The sequence below is a fragment of the Trichoplusia ni genome, chromosome 2 (genome assembly GCF_003590095.1).
Source record: "Trichoplusia ni isolate ovarian cell line Hi5 chromosome 2, tn1, whole genome shotgun sequence".
Classification (NCBI taxonomy): Eukaryota; Metazoa; Arthropoda; class Insecta; order Lepidoptera; family Noctuidae; genus Trichoplusia; species Trichoplusia ni.
In genome coordinates, this window is record NC_039479.1 from 1,855,935 (window position 1) to 1,883,286 (window position 27,352).

At 35.5% G+C, this 27,352-nt stretch overlaps 3 protein-coding genes across 9 annotated transcripts in view; 2 read left to right on the forward strand and 1 right to left on the reverse strand.

Moving 5' to 3' along the window:
* The window catches only part of LOC113502590 (sodium/potassium/calcium exchanger Nckx30C), a 73,703-nt gene extending 72,442 nt beyond the window's left edge, over positions 1 to 1,261 (forward strand). For all 5 annotated transcript variants that reach the window (XM_026884211.1, XM_026884221.1, XM_026884231.1 and 2 more), the window contains one exon: positions 187 to 1,261. In XM_026884211.1, the coding sequence (XP_026740012.1) occupies positions 187 to 430 (244 nt within the window). In that variant the 3' untranslated portion in view covers positions 431 to 1,261. The remainder of the gene's footprint in view (positions 1 to 186) is intronic.
* Positions 1,262 to 9,486: 8,225 nt separating this feature from the next.
* LOC113502618 lies at positions 9,487 to 16,368 on the reverse strand. Of its 3 annotated transcripts, XM_026884279.1 has the most exons (6): positions 16,055 to 16,102; positions 14,636 to 14,679; positions 12,275 to 12,512; positions 11,306 to 11,468; positions 10,703 to 10,864; positions 9,487 to 10,451 (listed from the first exon to the last, which is right to left on the reverse strand). In XM_026884279.1, exons 2-6 carry the CDS (start codon positions 14,664 to 14,666, stop codon positions 10,326 to 10,328), a joined length of 720 nt encoding a protein of 239 aa, XP_026740080.1. In that variant the 5' UTR covers positions 14,667 to 14,679; positions 16,055 to 16,102; the 3' UTR covers positions 9,487 to 10,325. The 3 variants fall into 3 exon arrangements, with proteins under 3 accessions (XP_026740080.1, XP_026740087.1, XP_026740073.1); XM_026884286.1 differs by lacking the exon at positions 14,636 to 14,679 and having other exon boundaries at positions 16,055 to 16,368; XM_026884272.1 differs by lacking the exon at positions 16,055 to 16,102 and having other exon boundaries at positions 14,636 to 14,781.
* Positions 16,369 to 18,261: 1,893 nt separating this feature from the next.
* Positions 18,262 to 26,163, forward strand: LOC113502640. The gene is made up of 17 exons (XM_026884297.1): positions 18,262 to 18,874; positions 19,305 to 19,481; positions 19,682 to 19,859; positions 20,123 to 20,302; positions 20,432 to 20,608; positions 21,037 to 21,155; positions 21,527 to 21,668; positions 21,985 to 22,055; positions 22,335 to 22,554; positions 22,989 to 23,177; positions 23,440 to 23,537; positions 24,007 to 24,126; positions 24,622 to 24,780; positions 25,069 to 25,146; positions 25,237 to 25,308; positions 25,567 to 25,743; positions 25,983 to 26,163. Exons 1-17 carry the CDS (start codon positions 18,608 to 18,610, stop codon positions 26,046 to 26,048), a joined length of 2,490 nt encoding a protein of 829 aa, XP_026740098.1. The 5' UTR covers positions 18,262 to 18,607; the 3' UTR covers positions 26,049 to 26,163.
* The last annotated feature ends 1,189 nt before the right edge of the window (positions 26,164 to 27,352 follow it).

The window sequence follows — 27,352 nt, forward strand, 5'->3', positions numbered from 1 at the left end:
AACTTTTTTTTGTATGTATATTGATAAGATTATTTATTTCAAGAATACGACAAACGAGTCTCTTATAATCAAAAAGAGTTATCCTGGTAAGGCGTTTACCAGACCAGCAACGAAAAGAACAACACCCAACATTCGGTCTTTACGCTCTTTTTAAGTGGGTAAATTTTTATTTTGCTTCTGTTTCAGGCTGCCTCTCCCATGGCTCCTGTACGGGCTCATCTACGGGGAGCCGGTGCGAGTCAACTCCAAGGGCATGGTCTGCAGCATCGTGCTGCTGTTTGCTATGCTCATCTTTGTCATCATCAGCATCGCCTGCTTCCGGTGGAAGATGAACAGAGGCCTCGGCTTCACCATGTTCCTCCTGTACTTCGTGTTCGTGGGGGTCAGCCTCGGCCTCGAGTACGGCTACCTCCACTGTCCAAGCGAATAGACTGCTACTGTCTTCTACTAAAGTTTAAGAGGGTCATCCATCGACGTCGACTATTCGTTCAAGAGAAATGTTGGATAACACACGAACATACGAAACGTCAAAAAAAATTTATGTAGTTCTATAGAGGATGCGGAAAGCAAAATTTATCGTAGATTATAGGATGCTGGACTGCGAAATGTCTCAAGCGAATAGTCGACAGTCTTATTGTAACATTTTGGCACTTCCAGCAATATGGGGCTCGAATGCAGCAAATTATTCATTGCGATGGAGTCAGTTGTGACGTCACTTTGTAGAAACACTCGATCTTGCGTCGAGTCCTGATGTAGATTACGTTTCAAATGTTTTTAAACAACATAACGTAATGATGAAATACTTTACACGAATCATTAATTTACAATGATCATTTAACAAGCGATTGAATTTGCTGCATCCGAGTGAATTATAATATTCTATAAACATATTGAAGTATTATAAGAGTTACTTTAGCGTTGTGAATTATTTAGTTTCGTATTTTGTTGTCTAGTCGCTACAGCACAAGCAGTGAGATATTGCTCAAAGATACTCCTTCATTTACTGTTGCTTTGCTATGTAGTTTCGTTTAGGTGTTTTTAAATGGACGCTTGAAATAGATTTAACGAAGAAAACGAGAGACAAAAGTGCACCAAGTATAAATAAGAGAATTAAGACAGTAGACAATGAAAATTCAATTCCTATGAAACGCAATAATGAAAGCTACAAATGTTCTGATCATATTATAAGAGTTTTGCATTGTAAATTATTATGAGATACAAGTGTTGTATCCAAAGTAAATATTTAGCCATGATAGAGACTGTAGTTGGGTGAATTTCAACAGGTCCAAAAAAATCTTCATTTCCGTGGATTTTTTATTCTTCAACTTTAGAACAATAAAAAATAGTGTTTTCTCAAGTTTTCGATCAGATATGCAGTTTTGCTTAATATCTAGCAGATAGCTTAAAAAACTAACGAGATATACAAGATTGAAAATTCCGTGCCACGGCGATGAAACATGCATGCACGGCAATGAAACAGGCGTCCATGGCAATGAAATGTTATTATAGTGTACAAGAATATTTAAATGATAAAGTTAATCATTGAAACAAAAATAAATACTATTAATTTATACGCAATAATAATAGAATATAATGTGTAAAAATCCAGTCACACATGATATTATTTTTATAATATAACTATAAATAGATACATTCCTGTCTAGTGGCGAAACAAACATAAGTCACGGAAATGAAACACGTGGCCACGGCAATGAAAGGAAACTGTTTTACAAGGCACGGCGATGATATTTTTTTCATTCCCGTGTATTTTTTTTCATTGCCATAGCAAATTTTGTCCACGGAAACCACGGAAATGAGAGCACGGCGATGAAAATCAAGGGGTATAATTCAATTTACTAAAAAACTGGTAATAATTCACAGTAATGAACACTTTACAAATAAGCTAAATATAAATGGCATTGTATTGAATGCTCAATCGAGATTAAAAACTTATTGAAATAGAAGTTAGACCTATCCACGGCGATGAAAGAAAAAATGTCCAGTACCAAAAAAATTGAATACTTTTAATTATAGCTCGAAAACGCAGGCACGTACACACGTCGTTCCTTGTCTAGCCTTTCGACGTTACTTATATGCAACGTTTAACGCAAAACGGGAGCGACGCAAAACGTTAGAATATGCAATATTCTCAAATATGTTTAGGACATGGCGATGAAAGGTAGTTCTGGGACAAATGGTTTTTTATTAACCATACGTTGTATTGTGTAAATATTTGAATAAATGTATTCCGAGTCAATACTCTAACTATTCACGAACCAAATAAAACTAAGTTTTAATATAAATAACGATACATTTTTGATCAATGATGACTTTAATACATCAAGGTGAGTCGTGGACAAACACGGCGATGAAAGATTATGTGGTTTAACTTTTTTTTTTGGAAAACCTATTAATTATATTAATAAAATATTTAGTGCTACAGATAGATTTTTATGTCATCTACCTAAAAAAAAACGTTAGAACATTATAACAATGCTTTTTAGTACCGATTTCATCGATGCCACGCAATTTTTGGGTCCGGGAAATTCACCCAGTTATATCAATGTTAGAGGTTTAATTCGGTGGCGCTTTTACGAAGTTTTGTGGGGATGTTCTCGTTCTATCGATGAGGGTGAGTGGTGATTGTTTTTGTAAATATTCAAGACGTTTTCGTTCCCGCATTCGGTTCGTCTGACGGCCGTCAGTCCATGTTGATGATTTAAAGTTTAATAATGTGTTACGTGAAGGCGGTGTGTTGTATTGTGTCCGCGCACAAAACGGCAAGATGTACATACACATAGAGGATGACGGAGCGGGGCAAATGTAAATGTTTTTATTAAAAATCTCATTCCATAAAATGTGCCTAAGAGTTTGAAGAACTCAGTAACATTTAGCTTCGATTTTTATAAATTAACAGTTAATACAGTATGTTGGGGGTCTCTGGGTCACCGTGCAGCGGACTTCGGCTGACACTAGTGTTGTAGTTCGTCCATCTGTCCCGCTCTACGTTACGGTAGTTAGAGTTTACTCTGTCTGTAAAGTCTATCTGTAATTATAACGACTCCATGGTTTCACCTTATTTCACCTGACTCGACAGTCGTCTGTCAATTCCTAATATTACGGCTATGTCTTCTGGATACTTCTCTTCTTCCTTACTAATTAAAGGGCACGGTTCAGTAAATTAAATAAAATTAAAAACACCTCGTTAACCGTCCATAGTTTCTGTTTGATGTTTTCTGCTTCTGCACCTTTCTTCTTTACCCGCTGAGTACTCAGATTCTGATACTTTAAAATAAATGAAGGTTAAGGTTCAATTGTTGTTACCCAAAAGTTTTATATTAATAACCCGCCTATTTGACATAGCAATAAATAGTCTAGAATAGATAGTTAAATATTTATATTGTTAAGCTTTAACACATCAGACCATAGAGTCGCTCAAATGAAAAGCATTGGATTTAAATGTGGGCTGGTTGGAGCAGTTGGGTCTGGGCGGCAGAAGTTTTAGATAGCACAAATATGATCCAGGACTACTTCTCCGACCTGTCCCGAACTACTTAATATAATACGCACAAATAAACCATTTCTTAAAGGTCGCTTCATACATCAAGGAGTGTTTTTGTTCGACTAGACTTCCTTATACTAATATATTATAGATTTATACAAATGTTAGATCCAATAGTTTTGCACTTGATACGTGTTGAGTTGATACTTTCGTATCTGACAATACTCGTCTGACAATTGACGTTAGCTATAAAGTTTTCTACAATCTGACGCGTGTCTGACAATCAGGGGACCTACCACTACGTCTTAAAGTATCTCTATTTCAGATGTGGAAACGGGATGGCGCTCTACACTTGGTAGAGCTACATCCCTTTCTTTCACAACTGTGATACTATTGTTTTGTGGTATGTCCTCTGATGGCACGTTGACACTGTTGCAATGAATTTCGCTGTAATCACATAATATATCAATGTTGCGATACATAACGACATATCGGTAGTTGCCGGACATTCATAATGGCGGTGGATGGTATCACTGAGCGAGGGTTTGTGACGTCATATTATGATAAATGTGAGATAGAATAATTGTAGATGTGGTATATCAATGCGTAACTAATTATTTGGAGAGCTGTTGAACTGTTATAGAGATTCAGTTCAAGTGTTCATTTGTGTATAATTTCGAGTTGATTTAAATATTCAGAAGTTATAAGACCCCAAGCAGAATGAGTAGGCAAGGGGTTTTTTATGATGGTTGTTCTTGATGGATGAGAATAAGTCAGGTTCATAGCCTCGCTTGGAGAAATCCCACACATTTCCAGGGAGGGGGAATTATTTAAAAGAATCACTCAGTGATATCAAACGCCTGTCATATAGGTCATAATCTGTGATAAGAGCATGCTTATGACGTATATATAAAGATATTTATATGATCATCATCTCTCTTGAAACTTTTCACATAGTATTATGTATATTTAAGCTTGGATTTGATAGCCTTCTGTAGCTCGCTTAGCGATGCCACTACTTAACAGTTTCTATATATTTATAAATAAGGATTTACGTTGACTATAAGTTCTTAAAGCAGGAGTAATCTACCACCTCTTGAAGTAAGGTTGTGAAAGAGGGACAGTGCTATATGCAATGTAATGCGCTGTCTCGCTTACACAAGTCTATTATTCTATGACGTGTCACTGCACTGGTGTGGACGTGAGATATCGCTACGTTCATTGTAGAGCGCTGTCTCTCTCCCACCAGGAATCAACCTGCTTTAAAAGCTTATAGTACAGGCTATCGTTGTACTGTTTATTATTGAATTGAACCTAACTTTTTCGTGCTATGGTTTTCCATGGCGAATCGTTGGATTACGGTAAATTGTGCAACGTAGCCTTAATTTTCCCTTTTGATCTTCTTTAAAATTTATTCTGACCAGTAACTTTTGAGTGGTTTAGTTAAGACAGTTCATGATTAAGGACTCTGTTTGAGTCGGAACCAGTCGGTAAGTAAATCAATACCAACGATTACTTTCACGACATTGAATGAACGTTTATTAATGATGTTGAGCCTGGTTCTGCAACTGACAGTTGTACCAATACAAAAACCAATCCATTGAATACAGAACAAAAGAAATCCCTCCGTAAACGTTACTGTTTAGAACAAACTTGTATTTCTTGATTTTTGAAAAAGTCATTTTACAAAGTTTGTTTTTATAATTTCGAAAGATCGTGTCTTTGAAATATAGGACCAAAAATGCAACAAAAACTGTACAAAGTAGTGGCCACTCTATAAAAATTTAAGATATTTGAATCTATAATATAAATTAAAAACAATTTGAATAATAATTTTCTTTACGGTGATACATGCTAGGGTGTAGTAAGCTAATCAAAAATATCCTTAAATTTATTCTGAAGCACCAAATACTAAAAGTATGTTACGCCTATGAAGATACCCACAGATGTAATGTCATAAATTAATCGAAAAAATAAAAGAAAAATACGTTTTTGCTAACTAATAATCTTATTACGAATTTAGATTATTACAAAGTATTATCTTTATGAAGTCAAATCGTAAAAAAATCGCGGGTTACTGGACCCCTAGTAGGGACGGGACAATGGCTGATTTTCTTCACAATTTGACATAACATAGTCATCGATCGAAATCAAAGACAAAAAGCAATATTAAATATAAATATAGTCATTATTATTATACTCTTGTTCGATATAGAAATAGTGTTAAAACGAATTTTGTCAACGCAGTACATCTTTGGGTACCTCTTGTCTATACGCTATATTATATACCTATATACACTAGATTTCTATCTATCTCTTGTATTATATAATTAGAGTTTGTAAAATAACCATCCTTCCATTCGTGTAAAACGGTTTGTTATTGAACTGATAAAGACTATTTATTACCATATCATCGGATCCCAGATCTATTCTTGAAGTCACCGTGTAGAAAAACTTTCCTTACATGCAACGTCGAATACGCTAACTGACAGCTGTCAAAGTCTGCTTGCGAGATTTTGACAGCTGTCAAATCTGACACCCGTCAAATGTCGATTAGTATGTTTGATGTTGCATTTTTTACAATGTGATCGATTACACAAGTTTCAATCTCGCCTGTTTGCATGTCATACCACGTAGTTACATTAAAATTGCATTTGTTCAGTACCAAATAGCACAAGCCGAGCTAGATTTCATTAAATTTCAAAATTTGTAACTAATAGTGTCTGTAAGTTACAATTTATCGATATAAGTCGGTCTATTACGAACACCGATTCAACACATAAGGATATCCTTTATAACTTCTTCGTAGTTTAAGATTTAGGCTTAAACGCTATCATTAAATAATAAAAAAAATGTTTATTAATAAAAAATGAAATATGATATTCAGGTAGAGATTGTTACTAGAAATGATGGTTTTTATATAAAATTATAAAGTATAATTATTGCAGATATTAAAAAAATATTTATCACTCCACTTTTTTCGCTGTGGCAATACAATATGAACACCATACAATTATTTAGTGATAGTATATTCTTTCTCTTAATGTTTCAGCTTTAACTTTGTCCACGGGGGAAAAAGTGGAGTGACATTGTCTAGACATCCATTTTGTTTTTAGCTGACAAGTCTCGATTTCGGATGACGAACAAACAAACATGATTACATTAGTTTGCACTTGTTACGTCAATTTCTTTCACAGCTTTAAAATTATAAACGAAGAATAAAAATATTTATAAATAAATATATTTGAATTAAGTAAATTTATATTACATTGTTAATATTGGCGTCGAATTTATTTAAGAGTGACGTCGATAAATCGTTTTGCATTGACATAATAGTATTTAATTATTGATAATCATAATAAATTTAAAATTGTCGTCGAAATCGAGACTACGGCGTAGGTTGTTAATAGTGATATTACAAATTAGGTAAAAATAAAAAAAAATGTTATTAATTTAATAAAACTGTAGATAAGTTTTAGAAATTTTCATCATGTTGTAATGAGTAAAAATGGGAAGTGAAAGCTCTTGACGGGATTTGTTTTTGTTCAGACGATACGTGTCGCGGTTTCGGTAACGTTTGGCAGTATTACTGTGTAAGGATTCGTTCACATTGTCTGCTTGTGAGGATAACTACAAATTCAGTTTTGCTGGTGACGGAATTTAGAACTGAACTAAATAATACTTGAAGTAAATTATATACCTAGATGCTAATGGCACTGTCACTGGCGTCGATAAGTTTATAGTCAACAGTGAATTTTACCAATGAAGTTTCTTGGATCTGAATTTAGTTTAAAAACATAGCTAGCCAGTTTAAGACACTATACCCTGATTTAAATTGAAAAATATATTTGCAGAAAAGTTCTAGAAATGTACACCAGAGGTCTTACTACGATTAAACCCTTTATATTTGTTTGAATGTCATTATAGTAATTTTCTATATACATGGGGAAAGCATGAAACTAAAAAATATGTCATGGTTATATTCAGTAGCAAATGTGCACGAACCCTTACCGTAGTTAATTTCGGCTAGTTTAATTGAACTTTTGTGACTAATTGCTGTGAATCTCGATCGGAAAACTATTAAATTATATAGAATAGAATAATTATCAAGAGTTTTTAATATGTCCCATAGAGCACGAGTTTAAATATTTTTTATAGTTTTGAATATTTTTGAGCTGCGAACATGGAGGTTTAATATAAACGCAGATTTGGATGTTTTTAATACATTTTCATGAAGTAGTATATAGTATAAGTGGAGCACAGTTATTTGTTGTTATAAAGCATAGTATGTTGGTAACGAAACATGTTGTCTAAGTTGCACTAGAGCTCTTGAAACATGCAAAATCAAGCTGAGAAAATACTAAACAAAACTTGACGAATCTTTGTCTTCCTGATAGCATTACTTCATATATCATAGTACCTTTTTCTGTAAGGCTTGCTTCATTTGTGGAAGCGAGACAACGCAATGCACGATGTAGAGCACCATCTCACTTCTAAAACTGAAACTATCTTACATATTAAGGTGGACCATTTTTCTCTTATATACACCTATAACTTCCAAAGTTTTCATTGCTCTTGTGTAAGAAAAGAAACATATTTCGTTATAAACAAATGCATGTTTATTTCCGATCGGGCAGTTGTTGTTCTATTCAAAGCTTTTAATGATTGTTGAAGATTCAGAGATTGTGATACTTTAAAAGAAAATATCACTAGTTTGTCGCATATATAATATTGTGAAATAATTTTTGTATTTGTTAGTGTTTATAATTTTGGCGTATATAAAGAGCATCGGCGTACCCAAGTCGGCTGTCGACGGTATTATGAAAAATTACAATAAAAATAATAAAATAGTGAGTGAAATATTTGGGTTTTATTTAATGCTGTGGTTGATTTTCATCATGATGTACAGTGGTAGAGTCTAGTAACGATGTTATTTTCGATAATACACTAACTTACTTTCTCACTCCTCTGGCTCAGCGACAAAATGAGTCAATACGAGAGAGCGTCACTCTACCCAACCCATGGCCACTTCTCGCCAGTCATTGGCATGAAGCGCCCGAAGGTTCGCCTCGACTGTATCACTCCAGCGATATCGACAATACACGTAAAACAAGTTCGCACAACTTTAAATGCGAACGTCAGCGTACTTTTTGATGTGACAACATTAAACAGAATAAATATATTTATTTACTGGGTCTACTTCAACTCCAAAATAGGGAGTAGAAGCTAGCTACCGCAAGCGGATAAGCTGCTACTATAGGTACTCTTTTATTTGTGGACAAAAAAGGAAAGTCAAACAACCAATCAAATTAATTTATTATAATCTAGACAAAGAGACAGATAGAAAATACACAACTAACTAAACACTTAACAACAGACTAAATAATGGCACACAATATACGTAGATACTAATTTAATTAAACACATATTTATTTTAGACATCGACCCTATTTTTAACGATGTATGCACATAGAGCGACAAGAGCGCAGATAAAAATACATGGAGTAAACAAGTTGCAGTGTTTACAAGCGTTAGCGCAATCAAATTGCTCAAAGTTACTCAGAAGTACGAGAATGACATTCCTCTTCACCAAGTGACGTGACTTTGACTTGTCAGTTCAGTAAAATATGTACTCAGTCGGCGCTAACATTTGTTAAAAATGTTTTTAGACTAAACGGTTTTGAACGACTCGCACTTAATTGCCGCTCAATGTGACACACACACACTGAGGCTATTTGTTACAGAAGTACGACATTATCTGAATCCCGGCTTTCTTAGACTTTACCAATGGCAACACACCTTAGTAATTTAAGTCTGTTCTTATTGGGTGTCGGAGACCTGTGTTATACAGCTAACATTTAGAAAAAAAAAAACAATAATTAAGTATCTTACTAATTATTAAATAATTGAAGTGTAATTACAGCAATCATATTTAAAATAAACAACAAAAACACCTGAAGTAATTTATTATTTAAGCGCTCCGCGTCAATTTATTATTTTTATCGTTCAATAAATAATAAAGTCAAATATTGTTATGAAAATCTACTGGTATATATTCTAGGCGTGTAAAATATCCATAGGTACTTATAAGAATAAGAAAAATCTTAGGAGCCTACCACAATCTTAAAGCAAAACTGAAAAAAGCGAGATAGCACACTACAAAACATGTAGTGGTATCTCTCTCCCACAAGTACAACAGTATGGCTTGAAGAAATGGCGGTAGGCCCCTTCATAGTAGTTATATTTAAGCCTTAGACCCAAGAGAAAACAATAAAAAAGAACTATTCACTTATTTATTGGACAAAATGTTATTTGTACAAGACATTTTTACACATAGTGTTTTTTAATATTCCCAAAATCAAAATATACAAAAATAATTGTGCTGTTTCTTATTTTAACATCAATATATTTTATTATATCTTATACAAGGCTGGAGATCGGCCTACACAAATGATTCGACTATTTTTTAAATAAAGAGGCTGGATTTAAAAACAGCCGCCAGAAAAGTCTTTCAGCAACATAATGAATATAAAAAAAATACATTTATAAACATTTTTAATATTCAGCCTGTATCCAAGCCTTGGGGATTTAATATTATATAAACATTCATACAAAACACCTTTTCATACCCTGGCCTGACAATCACCATTTCAGAAACCTCACTCTTAACCATCATTCCAAAGACTTCTTTCATCCATTTGGAGTGCTCACCCAGTCAAACTGGATACTGAATATCCCAACCAATTAATTATGATGGTTTCAATACTTTCAATCCAATCGCTTTAAGCATTTCAAAATCCCTTGAGAAAAGAGGGTAGTTCGTTTAGAGCGAAGTGCGCAGGCGCGCGCGGCAAAACAATAAGAATGCCAGTAGGGCCGCGAACGCCGCGCCTGCAAGTAGTGTCGTGTCGTCGCGCCGCGCACCGCCTGCACGCTCTACCACTGTACTCTGAAATTAAAGAACATAGAAATAGGTAAGCTATTTACATATTATGCTTTCTTCTTTTTTACCATTGCTTTATTCATGTTATTATAAATGACAATAAAAGTGTAATTGAGATTTTAACATGCCAAATGTGTCGTTAAACTTTTAACACATTAGCTCTCATTACCATCGCATTTAAACCTGAAATAGCAATCCGATCCCTATTAACTCCGTCTGGTGATTAGTGACTATTATAACAAGTCGGACTTCCTTACCCAACCTCCATGCCTGATGGCCCAGGGCGTGGCGCACTGTGCCACATGCTTGGCCGCCCAGTCCACCGCCCTGCACCAGCCGCCCACTCTCACAGCTCGAGCGCACACCTCGCACAGAAACGCGAGCACCACCAGCGCTCTTTGTTCTGTGTGGACACATGCCTGGAAAAATAAAAGAGTGGATTATTTTGGATTGTGCATTCTGGAATCGATCAGGAGACATTATATCATATTTAAATGCCTGAAAGATTGCTAATAATGAGAGTTTTTAGTAATAAGTCGTAGAAGTTAAAAAAAATTAATGAACATTATATCATTAATAGCATGTTTTTTCAATACGGAACGTACTGTTTAATTGAATTTCACAGAAGGTTTGGTAATTTTTACACAACTAAATTATTTACCAGATAAATTTACATAATTGGGAGAAAAAAAACAAAAACCAACTAATCTAGCAGCGCTTACTTGGGACACGGTTGGGGACTATCTGTTGCTAACAATGCTATTGAAGCAATCATCTAAAAAGATATGAGTTCAAGTTCTATTTTTTGGATTTGGTTAGCAGTGGAATCTAATGACGGGGGACAGTAGGTTTCCTCATACCTGACACAACTCCTGCATGATGTCTTCAAACTCGACCTCATCGAGGCTCAACAAGGAGATATGCTCTGCCCTGGCCGCGAGCCTCGCCCTCGCCTTCGTCTCTCTAAACCGACGCGCTGCTCTTTCTAACGACCGCCAGTCGCGCCAGTACATCCACCAGCCCCTGAAGATATAGAAATCGTAAATATGAATTTGGACCTTGTAGTACGTACTTATAATGTCTTGCATCCAATGAATGGAGAGATCTATATCTGCACAGATAGCCCAGTGGTTGAGGTCACCATACCAAACCCACTGTATGCGACGTGTCGCTGGTTCGATCCCCGCGTAGAAGAAGCACTTGTGTGATTCACGAATGCTTGTTCTGAGTCTAGGTGTTTTGTGCATGTGACTTGAATGTTTGTAAAACCCCCTTTTAGCCCTTAGAGCTTTTAAGTAATAAATTATGGCTTTACAAAGTTACTTATGTTATACTTGTACTGTATCTCAGTATATAACAAAGTGCTGGGAGCCTTCATTAAACCAGCCTAAGAGCGTCAGCGTGTTTTAATTAAGGTTACTGTAAACAGACTTAGAGTAATTAAAAGATTCCCCGTGGACTCCATTTTCAAAGTGTGTCAAGTTCTAAAGGACTTTTTTAACTTGAAACCTGGTTATTAAAAAGAACTCTTAAAGTGGAATTGTCAATGTACAACAATAACTTTTAACTAAGGAATTTTTAGCAAAATATTTAGAAAGACTAATTTGCATAACAATGCCTTAGAAACGAATCTTAGGGGGAAAGCGGGAAAAATTGAAACACATACAGTACAGTTCCTTATTCCTTCTTTTTCGTCGTTTTGAAGCGTCTCCTAACAATAAAAAATATATTTTTTGTGTCGCGATTTTACTAACATTCCATTCATGCAGAAAACACGCTCATTTAATCTACATCTTACTACAAATCCCAAAAGCACAAACGGTAATCACCTCTGATCAGGCTTCGCAGCGGCAACAAAGCAAGGCGGCGGCCTCAGCTGCTCAAGCCTCAGATGCTGCAGCAGCAGGGCCCTGAACAGCCGGACACCCTTCTCTTCCTCCTCGCCTTGAAGGTCAGGACCTCGCCAGTGACCTTGACACTCGTCCCTCCTCTCCTCATCCAAGGACACCTGACGGAGGAGCGGAGCGCGAGGTGCGTCGTAGTCTTCTAGAGCTTGGACGCTGCATGCTGGAGACAGTAATGTGGAGTGTTAAAGTTGCAAGATTAGAAGAATGTTGTGGTACATTAAGGATATCTATTACTTATATAAAATTTACATGTCACTCGGTTTGTAGTTAAACTCCTCCGAAACGGCTTGACCGTTTCTCGTGATTTTTTTTGTATGTCTCATGAAATATTAGTTAAGTCTGAGAATTAGACAACATCTTTTTTTCATATGCCATATTTAGTTTTCTTATGTAATGTTTTTTTCGATACCAGAGGTCCGGGCCGTGCACAACGTGTGACAGCTGATACAAATATTCTGTATTAATGTACAGTCACAAACAAGAAAAATATCTCTTTATATACGAATTGAAAATCTAATTCACCTATTTGTTTGGATGTAGTACAACTCATTTTGAACTCCACATTCATATTTTATTCCGAAACGAGTTCTTAGAATCTTCATCTTCTTGTTGACTTGTTAGCCCCAATCAAAATGTTGTAAATCAATTTATTTCAATGGAGCAATATTAGAGTAACGCAAATAACGGCGTCGTAATTAATTGAATAGACATTGTTCTAGATATTTAAACGAGAACGATACAACGTTAGCGAGAGAAGGATGATGCTACTGGCAATAGGAGAAAGGCACAAGAATAAAATAAATAAAACGACCCCCACATGGCGCGACAGAGAATAATCAAATATATCTTAGATCAAAAAAATATTATTCACCTTCAAGACAAAATAAATTAAATTGAAATCGCTCAATAAGTTTGCTAGCGATGATGCTACGGACATACGATAGAGATGTTAAACTTACAACTTACTTATTTTTTGAATCGGAACTTAATAAACAAAAACATATAAGCAAAGTTGTGGGTACTTAGTGTTAAAGAACCTAATATCATTACAGCTGTGTAAAACAGACTCCACTATACGCCGTGTATTTGATGTCACCCTTTCACAAATGCCACAATAATATATTTGCTTTAAACGATCATAAACTACACAAAGAGTAAATGACACTATAGAAACACACACTAACACTAAGACAAAGATATTTGGATGTCTTGCAAACTTTAAATAAAATATCTATCTCTATAATGTTATTTTGAAGAGAAAGAATTTTATGTTTTTCCAGCACCCTACGACATTTTTATTACAAGGCATTAGAAAGGGGGTCGAAGATAATCCTAACGGTTTGACCGATGATAAAAGTTAAACCGCGCTTAGCTGGTACAAGGATGGGCTTGTAAACACACCGAGAGCTCTCTCGGTCGTATTACAAAAATATTTTTACAACTACTTAGTTTAAACTACCAAAAACAAATCCACAATTCTTAAGGTACTAGAAATAACAGTAATAATAAATAGATTTTCCGTAATGACCACTTTTTCGCCTAACGAAAGTCAACTAATTAATAATAATATTTTGAATTTCAATACTATTTATGAAAAGTCAAAACAAATTCTAATACAATACGAAATACATACACGTATAGTATTTAAGCGGTAAACTATAGTAACAGGTATGCTAATCTAAAAGATACAGAGTTACAAAGGTACAATTAGAAGCATTAGCAACAACAACAATATATATAATAGAAAAAATATCATTACAGAAATACAGAGGAGTCCACCCCAGGAGGACCCCGGGTCTAAGCATATGCATTACAAGCCTGTTTTCACATAGTCTCCGTTTTATCGTTCCATGGATTGATCAACTGACTATTTTACTGTATACAGAATACTATGGCATATATAAAGTCGACCATACAATTCCATCCTACTTTATATTATAAACGCGGAAGTTTGTAAGTATGGATGGATATTTGTTACACTTTCCCGCAAAAACCCCTGAACGGATTTGGACGAAATTTCGTACATAGATAGTTCATATTCTATATTAACCTATAGAATAGATTTTTATCCCGATTTTCATTTTTTTTGATTTGTATATTCAGTAGATTGTATTGACAGAGTATCCAATAAAACGGAGATCATAATTGAACAAGCTATTAAGGATAGGTACGTTAAAGAAATTATATACATCGGGAATTATTTAAAGGGCACAAGTACGTACATTTCTACTTACTATACATACATCAATATTTATGTTAATGACACATTTAAAGCCATCTTACCCCTTAAATACGAAGTCTTTGGTCGATGCATTCTTTAAGTTATACTGCAAAAGAAATTGTTTTTAGCAATTGTACTGGAAAAAACGTACACATTCTCATCTAATCTGAAGCCAACAAACAAAATAAAACATAAGATTAAACATATATCTTTATCTAAAAATAAATCGTTTATTTGTACACAAAAGCCAAATAGTCTTGTTTTGCGTTAAAGGCTACTAAATTTTATTGTGTACCATTGTTTAATATTTATGATTGTGGTATTCTCTACCCTATTTAGTGGATGAGTGCATAAAAAAAACATTTTTGAAGTAAAATTCAAATGAGTTTATACTTTAAAACTATTGACATAAGATCTTTTAAACAAACTTATTACTTTCGCCATTTAATGAAAAATGTTGTGTAAAGTAATAAATTAACAAAGTTGCTTATTAAAGTGTCGCGAAAATATTATAAGCTAATTTGAACAGGGTACGACCCGTTTCACACTTAATTTAATTTCTGCTAATCGGCTTAACAAATAAGCGTATATAAATAGGTATATATAGATGGCTTGAGGGAAAGTTATAAGCCTACTTTATGATAAAGTACATGTTATGTTGTAAAACCAATATCTTCTGAGTCAACTTATAATATTTCAATAGTATTGACACATAAACAGCTATTTGGCAGAGCATAGTGATACCTACTCTACTGCTATAAACATAGGGACTGTATCTTTATCTATGTTCGACGAATAAACATGACAGATTCATAAAAAATGTACTCTACGCTTAACTCGGAAGAAATTATTCGAAAATATCTTCAGATGAAACTGGAACGATGGAAAATGAGCCACAGATACTTATAATGGTCATTAAAATATACCTAGTAGCGTAATATAATACAAGAGTCGATAATACTCTACTAATTTGCTTTTAAACCATACAAATTGCCTCGTTGTTTACTAGCAAAAAATATGTTTTCTTTTAAATCACAAAAAATAATAAAGGCTTTATTTTTCACAGACTTGTCGAAGAGAACAAATGAACGTCTTAAATAAAAAATCACAGACGTGTAGCATCTAATTGTCACTGTCATCTACGCGAAGCTTACTAGTCTTCATAACCTCTACATAAATAACTAGCTCTTAACAAAGGAGACATCAAAGGAACAAAACAAATCGATTTCTTAGCAAAAATCGGCTCAATATCTCTTATACAAAAACACTACAACACAAACATGTATCACTTCGGAAAGTCACTTAGTTATACATAACCTCAAAAACCATTAGCGAATTAAACACTTAAACAAACAACGGAGCACTTAAAAATAAAACGTTCTGACAACCCTGCGAAAACACGCTTAGCAACACAGACAGGACGACGAACTATGGATTTTACTTCACATATTTCATAGGGTTGTTACTTAGATAAAACGCACCTTGCACTCCTAGACCAAGATCCATTACGCTGAACCTGCGGCTATGAGGGACTCTATCTGACTGAAGTTAAACACCGACGACCTTGCAGCTCAGGTCATGACCCTGACACACATTTTCCATTTTCGCGCATGCGCAGAACGAGGGGGTGTGTAACTGTAGGACGAGACGAATTTCCTGGAAATTTTCGCTTTCAAATAGAGTGTATAGTATGAAATGCGGTTCTCGTAAATGGTATATACTACCATATTGTTAGCCTAGTAATTTTGTTCTATTTTAGGAATATGAATGGTTTTGTTTTCATTGAACGTGGTAATTCTAATTACGTAATAACTTTATCAAAAAGTTTGCGTTCCACTCCTTAGTCATTTAATTGTTGTTCAAAAGGACCAGAGAGCCCAAAAGAGGTTTCTCCTTTTCTTGAATCAAACCACTACATCTTCAAGTAATGTTCTCGGGATTGTGGAAAAGAGACGCCACTCTACGCAATATAGTGCGCTGTCACGTATCCACAACTAGAATATTATTACTTCAGGATATCGTGGTAGGCATTTTGGCTCTTTATGCCTCATGCATATTGTACATACACGTAAAAACCAGAGCACCAGTTCAATTCCACGATAGAATAGAAAGAAAGAAACATGATAGAAATGAATCTTACATGTTTAAATACCTCTAAGCTGGGAGGATTGACCCGTCGCTGATCGAGATTTTCATATTCTGCTGACCTCATTTCTACCTAGACTGCGCTAGTTTAACGGGGGGATGTTTACGCATGTCTTTGAGCAGACACCGCGGCGTTGACTGTCATTAGTAACAAAAATATGACATCTCTGCTGATATTGAAGATAGTTATACTAACCATGAATATTAAATGAACTCTCCTGATGTTCTCCTTCAGCTTGTTTTGCCAGTGGTAAAAACTACAAAAGTTGAGATCGAACCTACACTTCTTGCATTCAAAACTATCATGCAACCTCAATCCGTATACATATCCTCAACATTCGTATATGATCTGGTCCTATTGTTAATTTAAGAATAATGTTTCGGTATTTTTCAGACTGCTTTGAATTCACAAACTAAGTCTTATTTTCCAACATTTTCTTCGTCATCTAAGTAAAAATTCTATAAAACTAGTACTATTACTATATTTATGATCAAGGTTAGTGTCGTCTTGCGTGTAAGAACTAATTAAGAATAAACTTGGTCCCGAAGGTTCCAGTGTTGAGGCAATAAAGCGCTGACATTTATTTGATCTCTAGACGCAAACTTTCTTAAAGAAAGTATAATAAAACTTTAACGTTGAAGGAATTTTCTATTCAGAAAGAGTTTTATGTTTTTATTTTTGTGATGTATAAATTTTCATTAAGGTTTGTTCAGCATTTTTACTAAACTTATAAATGTGTAAGGAATTCTGTTCGATTTTTATAGGTTTAATTAATAACGGCGGAAAAAAGGTTTAACTATGTTTTTACCACAATAATCGACTTTATTTCTTTGATTTTCTATTTTAAATTCGCGGTTGTTTTTAATTCGGATCTTTCGATGTGTAATTAAATTTAGAAAGTTACCACAACTACTTTTAAAAAAACCTGCAGATCGCACACAATATTTGTTTCAGACCAGTCTGTTATGAATTTGCAAACCCTAACTCAGAAATCCAATTACACAGAACCAAATGGCTCGTCATAAAAATAAAAATGGTTCATGAAAGTTTGCCGTCCAACTCAAATATTTGTACCTTTAATATTATAATACTTTATGGGATCAGCGGTGGCTTATTAAGGATTTAACGACGCTTTTATACTGGCTTTTGGCCATTGCTTCGTAGGACCGTTCTTAATCGCAGCGATATGTAGTCCTTGACCGTTTTTGGGATTATTATTTCATAGTAAGCTTTTATTAAAATCGGTTCGATAGTTTATCCTCTAAAGTGTTACAGGCAAGCAAGGTTATAAAGTTTTTTGAAAATACTAGCTATTGCCCATGGGTTCGTTTGTACGGATAGCATTCAATATAGTATTGGTATTCAATTGGAATGTAATGGAATGGAATGTAATGGAATGTAAAGAAAGTTTTTTTTAAATTGAAACTTAACCTGCACATATTTCTGACAAATATTTTTATTCGTTTAAAGGTAGAAAAAAATATTTTACTGAGTAGGTATAAGATATTACTTACTAAATACTATACGAAATACCAAATATTTTTATTAGATCCAAGACAGAAATAAATACATTTCCATGTAGTGACAATAATAAGTCAGTATTAAAACTCCTCGTGCTGTCGATTCTGATTGAGTCAGCTCATTGGTTTAACACTCCGGGGCTCAATTGGTTATCGGCGGGCGTTGTGCAACTACTCATACGGTACCGGAAGATACACATTGGATAGGATTGAGTCGTGATAGCGCGCAGAGAGTACACGCATCAAAATTTTTTCTCCCAAAAATTTTAAAGGCAAATTTTTTTTATAAGAGATTAAGGTCACACAGAAGCGTTTGGACTGTGGATAATATTGTGTTGGAAGTGGAAAAGAATATGTAATAAAAGAAAATGAAGAATACTATAAAAAGAAGAGTGTCAACGGACTCTGGTCCAGTGTGTTGCAAAAAACTATCAGTGTTGGCATGTACCTGTGCCGTGATTTCGTTACTCGTGCAAACTTATAATTATGTCGATAATAGTGAAGTGAATTTCGATTTAGAAGCTAGGAAATTAATGAAGAATGTTCTAGAAGAAAGAATAGAAGAGAAAATTGAGTCGTACCTGTTAGAGATTAGTGGGAGTACCTCGCATCGACTAAAAAGGGAAGCTATGTTGGTGAGTGGGATGTTTGATAATTTATTTTGTATCTTTTGGTGGAGAAAACGTCTAGACTAATGATTGTGTGGTAATTTAGAAAATAATAATTAATTGTTTTCAATAAACTAACTAATTGATTTGCTATATAATAGTTTCCCGTCCAACATTGACTTTCTAGCAACTGTAAAGCTTGAAGTTGTAAACCTAGAAATACACATTTTATTGAATGTGACCTAAAAACATTGTTATGACTTCCAAGTACTTTGAATTGTTCACTTCTATTAATATGCCTAACACAACAAGCGAATTTTAATTAACTGTTCGTGCTAAAACCACTTCAATATAATTTATGCACCAATAGACAAGCTTTTAATATTTGTAATAACGTGTGCACTGATAAAGATTTATGTGAGTGAGTAAATTAACTGTTAAACCCATCTTATAACAGAAGCAATCTGTGAACCAAGAAGACAATACGGTCACTCCTCATGTGGAGTTCTTTAACCCTAAAATGCGAGCAGAGTTAGAAGAGAAGGACGCTACGGAAATGAGAAGGACTGGGGCAAAAGGACCAGCGCCAGGAGGTGACACCTGGGTCTGGCTCACTAGCTATTCTAGGGTTCCAGTAAGTACAGATGAGTTTCGTGTATACACTTATCATTTCACAATAACAGACACTTTCAAAAATATATTTAAAAGCATTTTTAATATTCATATATTCATAGAAAATTAGAAAATTTTAGTATAAAATAACTACCTAAACAAAAGCATGTATATTTAAAATAGATCAGTAAAAATACTAAAATTATCTAATACCTTTTCCAGTACAAAGTAGTCCAAGGATTTTGCAAAGCAACGCAAGACTACTGCCCGCCCGGTGTTCAGGGACCGAAAGGACCAACAGGCTCTCCTGGTCCGAAGGGTGAGAGAGGAGATTCTGGTGCTCCGGGCACACCAGGGCATGCAGGGGCTAGGGGACCAGTAGGACCTCCCGGACCTAAAGGTAACACGTAGACTCAGAACAGTTATAATATAAAGATGAAGACCTGTATTGGGCTTAAAAAACGCTAATTGTTAGTCATGGACATTACAACGTGTTTTATATTACTGAATAAGTCCAGTTAATCAGTCAAGCTTTTCTAAAAATAGCATTTCTCATTGTGACAATGTTTTTAGCGAATCACAATTTTACATTTAAAATAAATCTATGATGCTACTTTCTCCTAAATGAAAAGTGTGTGGTAAACTGCAGTTTTCTATTTTAAGGTGAACGAGGATTCCCTGGCAACCCAGGATTAGATGGCCGTGACGGTGTGCCAGGTGAACCGGGTCTCGATGGAATGTCGGGTCGTAACGGTGCTGATGGAGCTCCAGGGAAAGATGGACGAGACGGTATACCGGGGAAGGATGGCAGTCCAGGGAAAAATGGCAAGGATGGAAAAGACGGTACAGTAGTATTCCATGAAATATAGATATAACTAGTTAAACACCTAGAAAGAAAAATATGATTGATAACATTAAAACAAAATATATTATTATTTAAACTCTTAAATGTACAAACGTATTACCAAACAGGCAGGGCCGGAGTACCAGGTCCTCAAGGCATTAGAGGACCAAAAGGTGATAAAGGACCAATTGGAGCAAAAGGACAAAGAGGCAATGATGGCCGTGATGGTGCTCCTGGCAGACCTGGGCTTTCCATTTACAACTACACACTGGAGAAGGAACTGTTTATACCACCCACTTTTGCACGTGAGTATCTTACAAATATGTTATTTGTAAGTACTAATAAAGTCGGATAAAGCAATTTTACTGCGAGAGTCGTTTTATTTTTATTATTTTCAAGAAATGAAATATAAATGATATATAAAATTAAATGAGTTACTTTCGCTATTGGGTTCGAATTTTAGGTTCGAATAATAATTTTAGGTTAGAATAAGCATCCAAAGTAAACTCAAAAACTAATTAACACTAATTCAAGAAATTACATTTTACTAAAAATACTAGGAGGGTACAACGTAAATCTGTTTGTGTGGACCGACTTACACCAAAAAAAACTGAGAACCAAGATGTAGAATGCTGTTTGTTTTAAACTGTCATTACACTTACCTACATCACAACACGCGGACTAAAAGGTTATATCAGTATAAAGTTCTTAATTACGTCCTTATCTGCCTCAGAGGACCAAACACGCGTCATAGTCCGGGAAGGCGACACTCTCCGTATTACCTGCAATCCCATGGGGAGACCTGAACCGACCGTGGAATGGAGGAGATTTGACGGCACTGCAGTTATTCAAGTAATCACAAAATGTATTGTTCTGAGATGAAAATAATACCAGCCACATTCAATATTATACGAAAAGTCAGTCTTCATCGTCCTGGCCTTTTCTAAGAGCAGAGTAACAGTTTACTTGCACATTTTGAGAAAAACCACCTTTAACTTTTTACATATTAGATCGTTATTCAGTGTGGCTATGTATCCACGAATTATGTCGTGAGCAACCATGCCACCTCGGTGGCTAATTGTAATGTTAAGATCTCAAACGAGAATTTATTTTTAAGATCACTTGTGTTGGGAACTGTGTTAAAGCAAAGACATTATAAGCAAGTTTTTCCCGGAAGGTTTCAACAGACGTTTATTAACTTGCAATTTATATTTCTTTCGTAGGGCTCATGGCGAGACGCGTCAGTCAGCGGCAACGTAGTGAACATTCCTAATGTGTCACGTTGGCACACTGGCAAGTACGTGTGTTTGGCCAACAATGGGATGCTGCCCTCTGCCAACCAGACCACAGACGTTGAAGTTCATTGTAAGTATAGAATAACTTTCATCAGTGGTAAAGCATGGTATAACTCCTCAAAACTATTTTTTTTTTTGTATCACTCTGAAATTAAGGATTCATTTACTTAGAATTGATTGCCGTAATTATAAAGGCTTATTCGACCAAAAGAGAAATATTGTGTGATTTGCTGTTTAAATTTAGCTGCGCGACTCTATAATGTTTTTCGACTTGCCGTAAAATATACTTCAATTGCCAAATGTAGAAAAGCCTTTCAGTCAACGACGGAATGCTTGTTCCTCTGTTATAGAAAATGGTATTATTTAATGTTTTTTCTTAATTTCAGTTAGTCCCTACATCCGCGTGCCAAACAATGTTGTCTACGTAACTAACAAAACTGTGAAGATTGAATGCGAGGTAAGTTATTCTGTGAATTAATATGCGAATAAAATGTACTAACATATCTATCACATATATAAAAGCGGATCGTGGAAACGTATTTATAGACCCTTGAGACGATCAATCAAACTGACTCAGACCTATGTGCTTTAACCAAACGACATTCTGCAAGATGATACTTAGAGATCCTTCTGTCAAGAAACGCATTTCTCTCTTTTAGGCCTCTCATAAATACCATGAAAAGATCCTTTTCCACCTTTAAGGACACTCTAGGACTAAAATTTGCTTACTGTCCAGATTCAAGCGTGGCCTGAACCAGTTCTTGCGTGGGAGATAGACGGCATCACAGTCGAGGGCATGAGGTACAAGACCGAAGTGGCGCAGACCCGCGACCCGTGGCGGTGGATCATGAGGCTGGAGATCCCGGGAGTCAGGGACCACGACCTGCGCCAATACAGCTGCGTAGCCAAAAATGAACTTAATAACAAGACTGTTAAGGGACATATTAAGTTGATGAGTGAGTTTTATAATTTGTTGAGTTGTGCTGTTAATTAAGTGACATTTATTGTCATAATCCATGCATGTGATTTCAAGGTTTTTAATACACGATAGTTTAGTAATTTAGTTAGCAGGTAGGTGATTTTTGTGTATGTAGTACTGCAGGCAGAACCGCATTTGCGGTTATATACATACTTAATTATTTAATTAAGTATGTATATTAACCTAAATTGAAATTCCAAAAATTATGTTCTTCTTTACATTTGTAATCGGTAAACCAACAGACAGAAATTAAAAAAAAACCTTTTTACATAAAACGAGGAAAAATTATTAAAATTTTAGATAGATAGAATATTCTTTATTGCACACCACATAAGTACAGGATTAGATACAAATAAAGGTTAGGTTCTTATTATCACCTAACTGTATCCTAAATTCTCCTTATACTTCTAGATCCTGGTCCACACCACCAGATCCCGGTACAGCAGCCGGTGGAGTACGGCTCGCTGCCCCCCGCGCTGACGTCATACGAGGAGTTATGCGAGGTGCAGCGCTGTCCCACCTGTCCTCGCTGCGACCGCGCTCAGCTGCTCATATCCACCATGAATGGAACTGCCGGGATGAAGCCTAGGAGGAATACTAGTGAGTTGAATAGTACAATTCTATTAGAATTTTATAAAAACATGTTTTTATAAGGAACGATAAAAAAGAATTTCAAGGAAATTAATATAGGAATGTTTCAACACTGTTAAAACAGCGAGAAATAGGGATGCTTGGGCTGGCAGAGTTCTGTCTCGCTTTTATTACTCAAAATAATAGAAATGGTGGAACGCACCATTTCCGACAAGACTTTATGGATATTTAAGCATTTATAATTTGCTTAATAAGTTTCTCATGTTCACAGATTGCCAGCTGTATGCGATAGGAAAGCCAGTCTACCATCGGTATAAGGACGAGATGTTTGGAGCTTGGCTCAGAGACTCCAATGGTTCTGAGGCTCAGGTAAATACCAATCCTTAATACTGTAATTAGCTAGAAGGAAGCTAATGTTTTCATGAACCCTGACATTATGGCCTGAAGTAGCTATTTTCATTATTTTACATTAATCATGATCAGCCTTGAATCTCTTTGTTTATGTCATTTTCTTTGTCTTTTGCCAAGCCTCTCCATTAATCTAAATTAATAGGCAATGGGAGGGAGACTATGATACATCAAACTTAATGGAATTTACAGTAATCAGATTCAATCAGTACTTCATTAATATTTTATTTAGATTTCAGTTAAAGCCCCAAATTACTCTGAAACTTGTAATTTAATGCCCGTAGGTCGTATTGAAAACGGACGTTAAGATATAGAAACAAAATAGTATATTAATTGATCTGAAGTACAACAGAGTAGAACTACCATTCCTAAGTTCTTCACTGACGTTTAGTAGTTACGTATTCAAATATGATAATTGCCTTCATTTCAGCGTGAGAAGTTATGGACAACGCAAGAGACGGATGTGGAGCGCCTCAGAGAATACCGGACGAAGGCAAGCTTCAAGGCTGACCATGTTGACGAGTATCACAAACTACAGAAGCCTTTCTTTGTAAGTTTGTCTTTCAAAGGACGTAGTTATTGAAGAGTTCGTATTGTGATGTAACTTTCTTTGTATTCAACTAGAATAAGTTGACAGTATTTCTTTTTTCAACCAACGTTAAAAAGGGGGGTTTTATCTGTATTTTTCTCAATGTTTTTTACGTCGGAAATTTTATTAAGACCAGATTAACCGATTTTGTAGATACTTTTTTCATTTACCGTAAAATAACTGTCATTTGGTCCCATAAAAATCACCAAGATGGGCTATATGGTTTTGTTGTTAATAAAATACTATTATGTTTAAAGTAGTAGTAGTAGTCGTTTGATAGACGACGTCAGGTCTGAACATCGGAAATATTACAGACATAATGTAATCGCCAGCAATGTATCACAACTCGCACAATATTTCTCGAAACAATCAAATCGGGCCCCATTTCCCTAGCTAGAATAAATTAGGAAGTGGATTTTTTAACTTCACCTCTGCTATAAATATGATCTTCCCCAGGGCAACGGCCACATCGTCTACTCCGGGTCGTTTTTCTACCAGGCGAATGAGTCTGGTAACCCTGGTGACATCATCCGCTACGACCTCACTCAGAGCCGGATCAAGTCCGTGCAGTTGCCTCATGCCGACGGAAGACTGTATACCGCACAGCACAACCAGGTAATAAGTATTTTGAAGATGTGACAAGAATTCGGAGTAGTGCAATTTTGCGTCATGATATCATGATATTTGTTTGGCTGTTTTGCTGCTTGGCTGTAAAATTGGCTGATTTGAAACCTACCTCACAAAAAGCTCATCACAGTAACCGGTACGGCTCAAATTTTAAAATGAGGTAGAAATGAGCCCCCAATTGTGACTAGAATTTTGAAGTATTACTTAAAGTTGCTTTTCATGATTTTTCTCAGAAGAAAACTAAACTGATCAACTTTTTCTTACTCCATATCCCAGGTAGACTTCAGTGCAGACGACAATGGTCTCTGGGCGATCTACTCAATTGAGAGATCAAATAACACCGCTGTGGCTAAGGTAATGAAATGTCATATATCTAAAGAGAGAAATATAGTGACTTAAGAGTATATTTTCATTTTTTAAATGTTTCTTGTAATTTATTTTCAGCTCAGCTTCGATCCAAGTAAAGATGGTTTGAACATAGACTACATTTGGAACATATCTTTAAATCACAAGCAAGTAAGTACCCTAAGATAAGAAACTAATGATTCAATTAAAATGGGAGATGCGAATTATAGTTTAAAAGTATTTTATGATATTTTATGAAGAAAACTATTTTCGTTTGAACTAAAATGTACTCATTTAAAAGCGGTGAACTGAGATCAGCGTCTAAGGTTGTAGTAAACCTTAGACGATAACCTTAGAAGGGATATTCTTCTTCCCCAAAAAGTTTCCACTTTAATGTAATTTTTATACTTTTCTTATTAACCATTACAGATGGGAGAAATGTTCATAGTGTGTGGGGTGCTATATGCGTTGGACTCGGCGACCGAGCGAGAGAGCAAGGTCTCTGTGGCCATAGACCTGTACCTCAACAAGCAGGTGGAGGTCGCTCTGCAGTTCACGAACCCCTTCCGGAAAACCACGCAGCTTGGATATGATCATATGCATAAGGTAGACTAATATGGGAGTGATATGAAGATTCGAATGAAGTGATTGCGATGCACGCTTTTTCGAAAAAAATAAGTCTGGTGCGCCAGTTTTAAAATGCAATAATTGGAAGACCACTACTTCGAATGACGATATTGAGAGGCACACTATCACGCATCTTTTTCAATGAATAGCCTATTCAAGAATACATATGATGTATCGCATACAACATGTTCCTGACAAAAATGTTTTTTTTTTCACAGGAGCTGTATTCTTCAGATCGGGGCAATCAGCTCACATACCCTGTGAGATATAACGAACTGCCATGACACAATATTCATCTAAGACCATAAGAATATCAACTAAACACATATTTAGTGAAAATTAACATCAATGTAAAATATTTTTTATACTTATTTTTCAAGTACATATTCTTAAATAAGACATCTTGGTATTATTTGGATATATAAAACAATAATCAAATGAATACAAGAACAGAAAGCATTATCTGAAAACTACAGAAAAGCGTCCTCTAGCGGTCACTTTGCGCACTTATATTCATATGACAAGTGTCAGTGGCTTGGTAATGCTCATTCGTTTCCAGAGATGGCGTTGAATCGAGTACCTAGTAACTCCTAATCAGTTCATCAGATGGCGCTGAAGTTTAATCTAATAAAAATTATATTACTATCGACCAAGCTCAGGAATACTTTATTGAAAATGATGGGAAACGTTTGAGCTAAATAATGGATGGCATGGCTACCCTTATTACGAATGTATGTGTAAGTACTGACAATGGGGCTTGAATTCCCATAACCGTGCGCCACTCAACTGTCTACATACATATTAGCTACTTATTATTGAGTAGATAAGTGGGTAAAGGGAAATAATAGACAAGTGGAAATTTCTTAAAACTTTATTATTTTATAGTTTTCGCCATAGACCGCCTTCAGTTGTAGACTGGGTTCTATGGCAGGAGAAAACGGAAGCCTTTACCCTGCATTGGATAATAATTGATTTAGCTTTTGCAACACAAATTATACTTAGAATACTATGCTATATGATCTAATCTAATCGTATTCATATTTAATATATTTCTGGACAAACAATTTGCGGCCAACTCCACATCAAAAACCATCCTTCCAGATCATTTTTTATTGACATTAAAAGCGATCATAAGCTAGTTGTATCCGCGAAACAAATACAACTACAACCCACTCTATGTTGAGGTGCCTACATTACAAAAATGTGTTCACATTGCATTTACAAATCGCCATTTTGCACTTGCTTTTCTGCATTCACAACATGTGCGGCAAGGCTTAGAGAAGCGAGTTTGTCGTAAAAACCTCCTGCAGCCAGGCGTGGGGTTCGCTTATTCGTCCGAATATAAGTGTCCAGTAAAAAGCGCCATGTACTTCCACCCCTGAAAACAAGATTAAACCATGGTGGAAGTGAGACAGTACAATACTCTGAGTAGTTTCGTCTCATTTTCACAGCACGCCTGGTCTATTCTCAGAAGCTCTTAGTAACCACAGCACAGCAAACTTTGGTACCAGAATAAGATAGTGGCACGGTAAGGCTTCGAACCCAGTTTGTAAAATATTCACACCCTGTAATCGGCTACATTTCGGAA

Bases quoted from the DNA above. Each gene is read 5' to 3' on its own strand.
- LOC113502640 (XM_026884297.1), top strand. From the start codon at position 18,608: ATGAAGAATACTATAAAAAGAAGAGTGTCAACGGACTCTGGTCCAGTG. The intron at 18,875-19,304 runs GTGAGTGGGATG...ATCTTATAACAG, and splicing joins TAAAAAGGGAAGCTATGTTG to AAGCAATCTGTGAACCAAGA. The intron at 22,056-22,334 runs GTAAGTTATTCT...CTTACTGTCCAG, and splicing joins CTGTGAAGATTGAATGCGAG to ATTCAAGCGTGGCCTGAACC.
- LOC113502618 (XM_026884279.1), bottom strand. From the start codon at position 14,666: ATGCATCGACCAAAGACTTCGTATTTAAGGG. The intron at 11,469-12,274 runs GTGATTACCGTT...CTATATCTTCAG, and splicing joins GCTGCGAAGCCTGATCAGAG to GGGCTGGTGGATGTACTGGC. The intron at 10,452-10,702 runs GTAAGGAAGTCC...CTTTAATTTCAG, and splicing joins CCATCAGGCATGGAGGTTGG to AGTACAGTGGTAGAGCGTGC.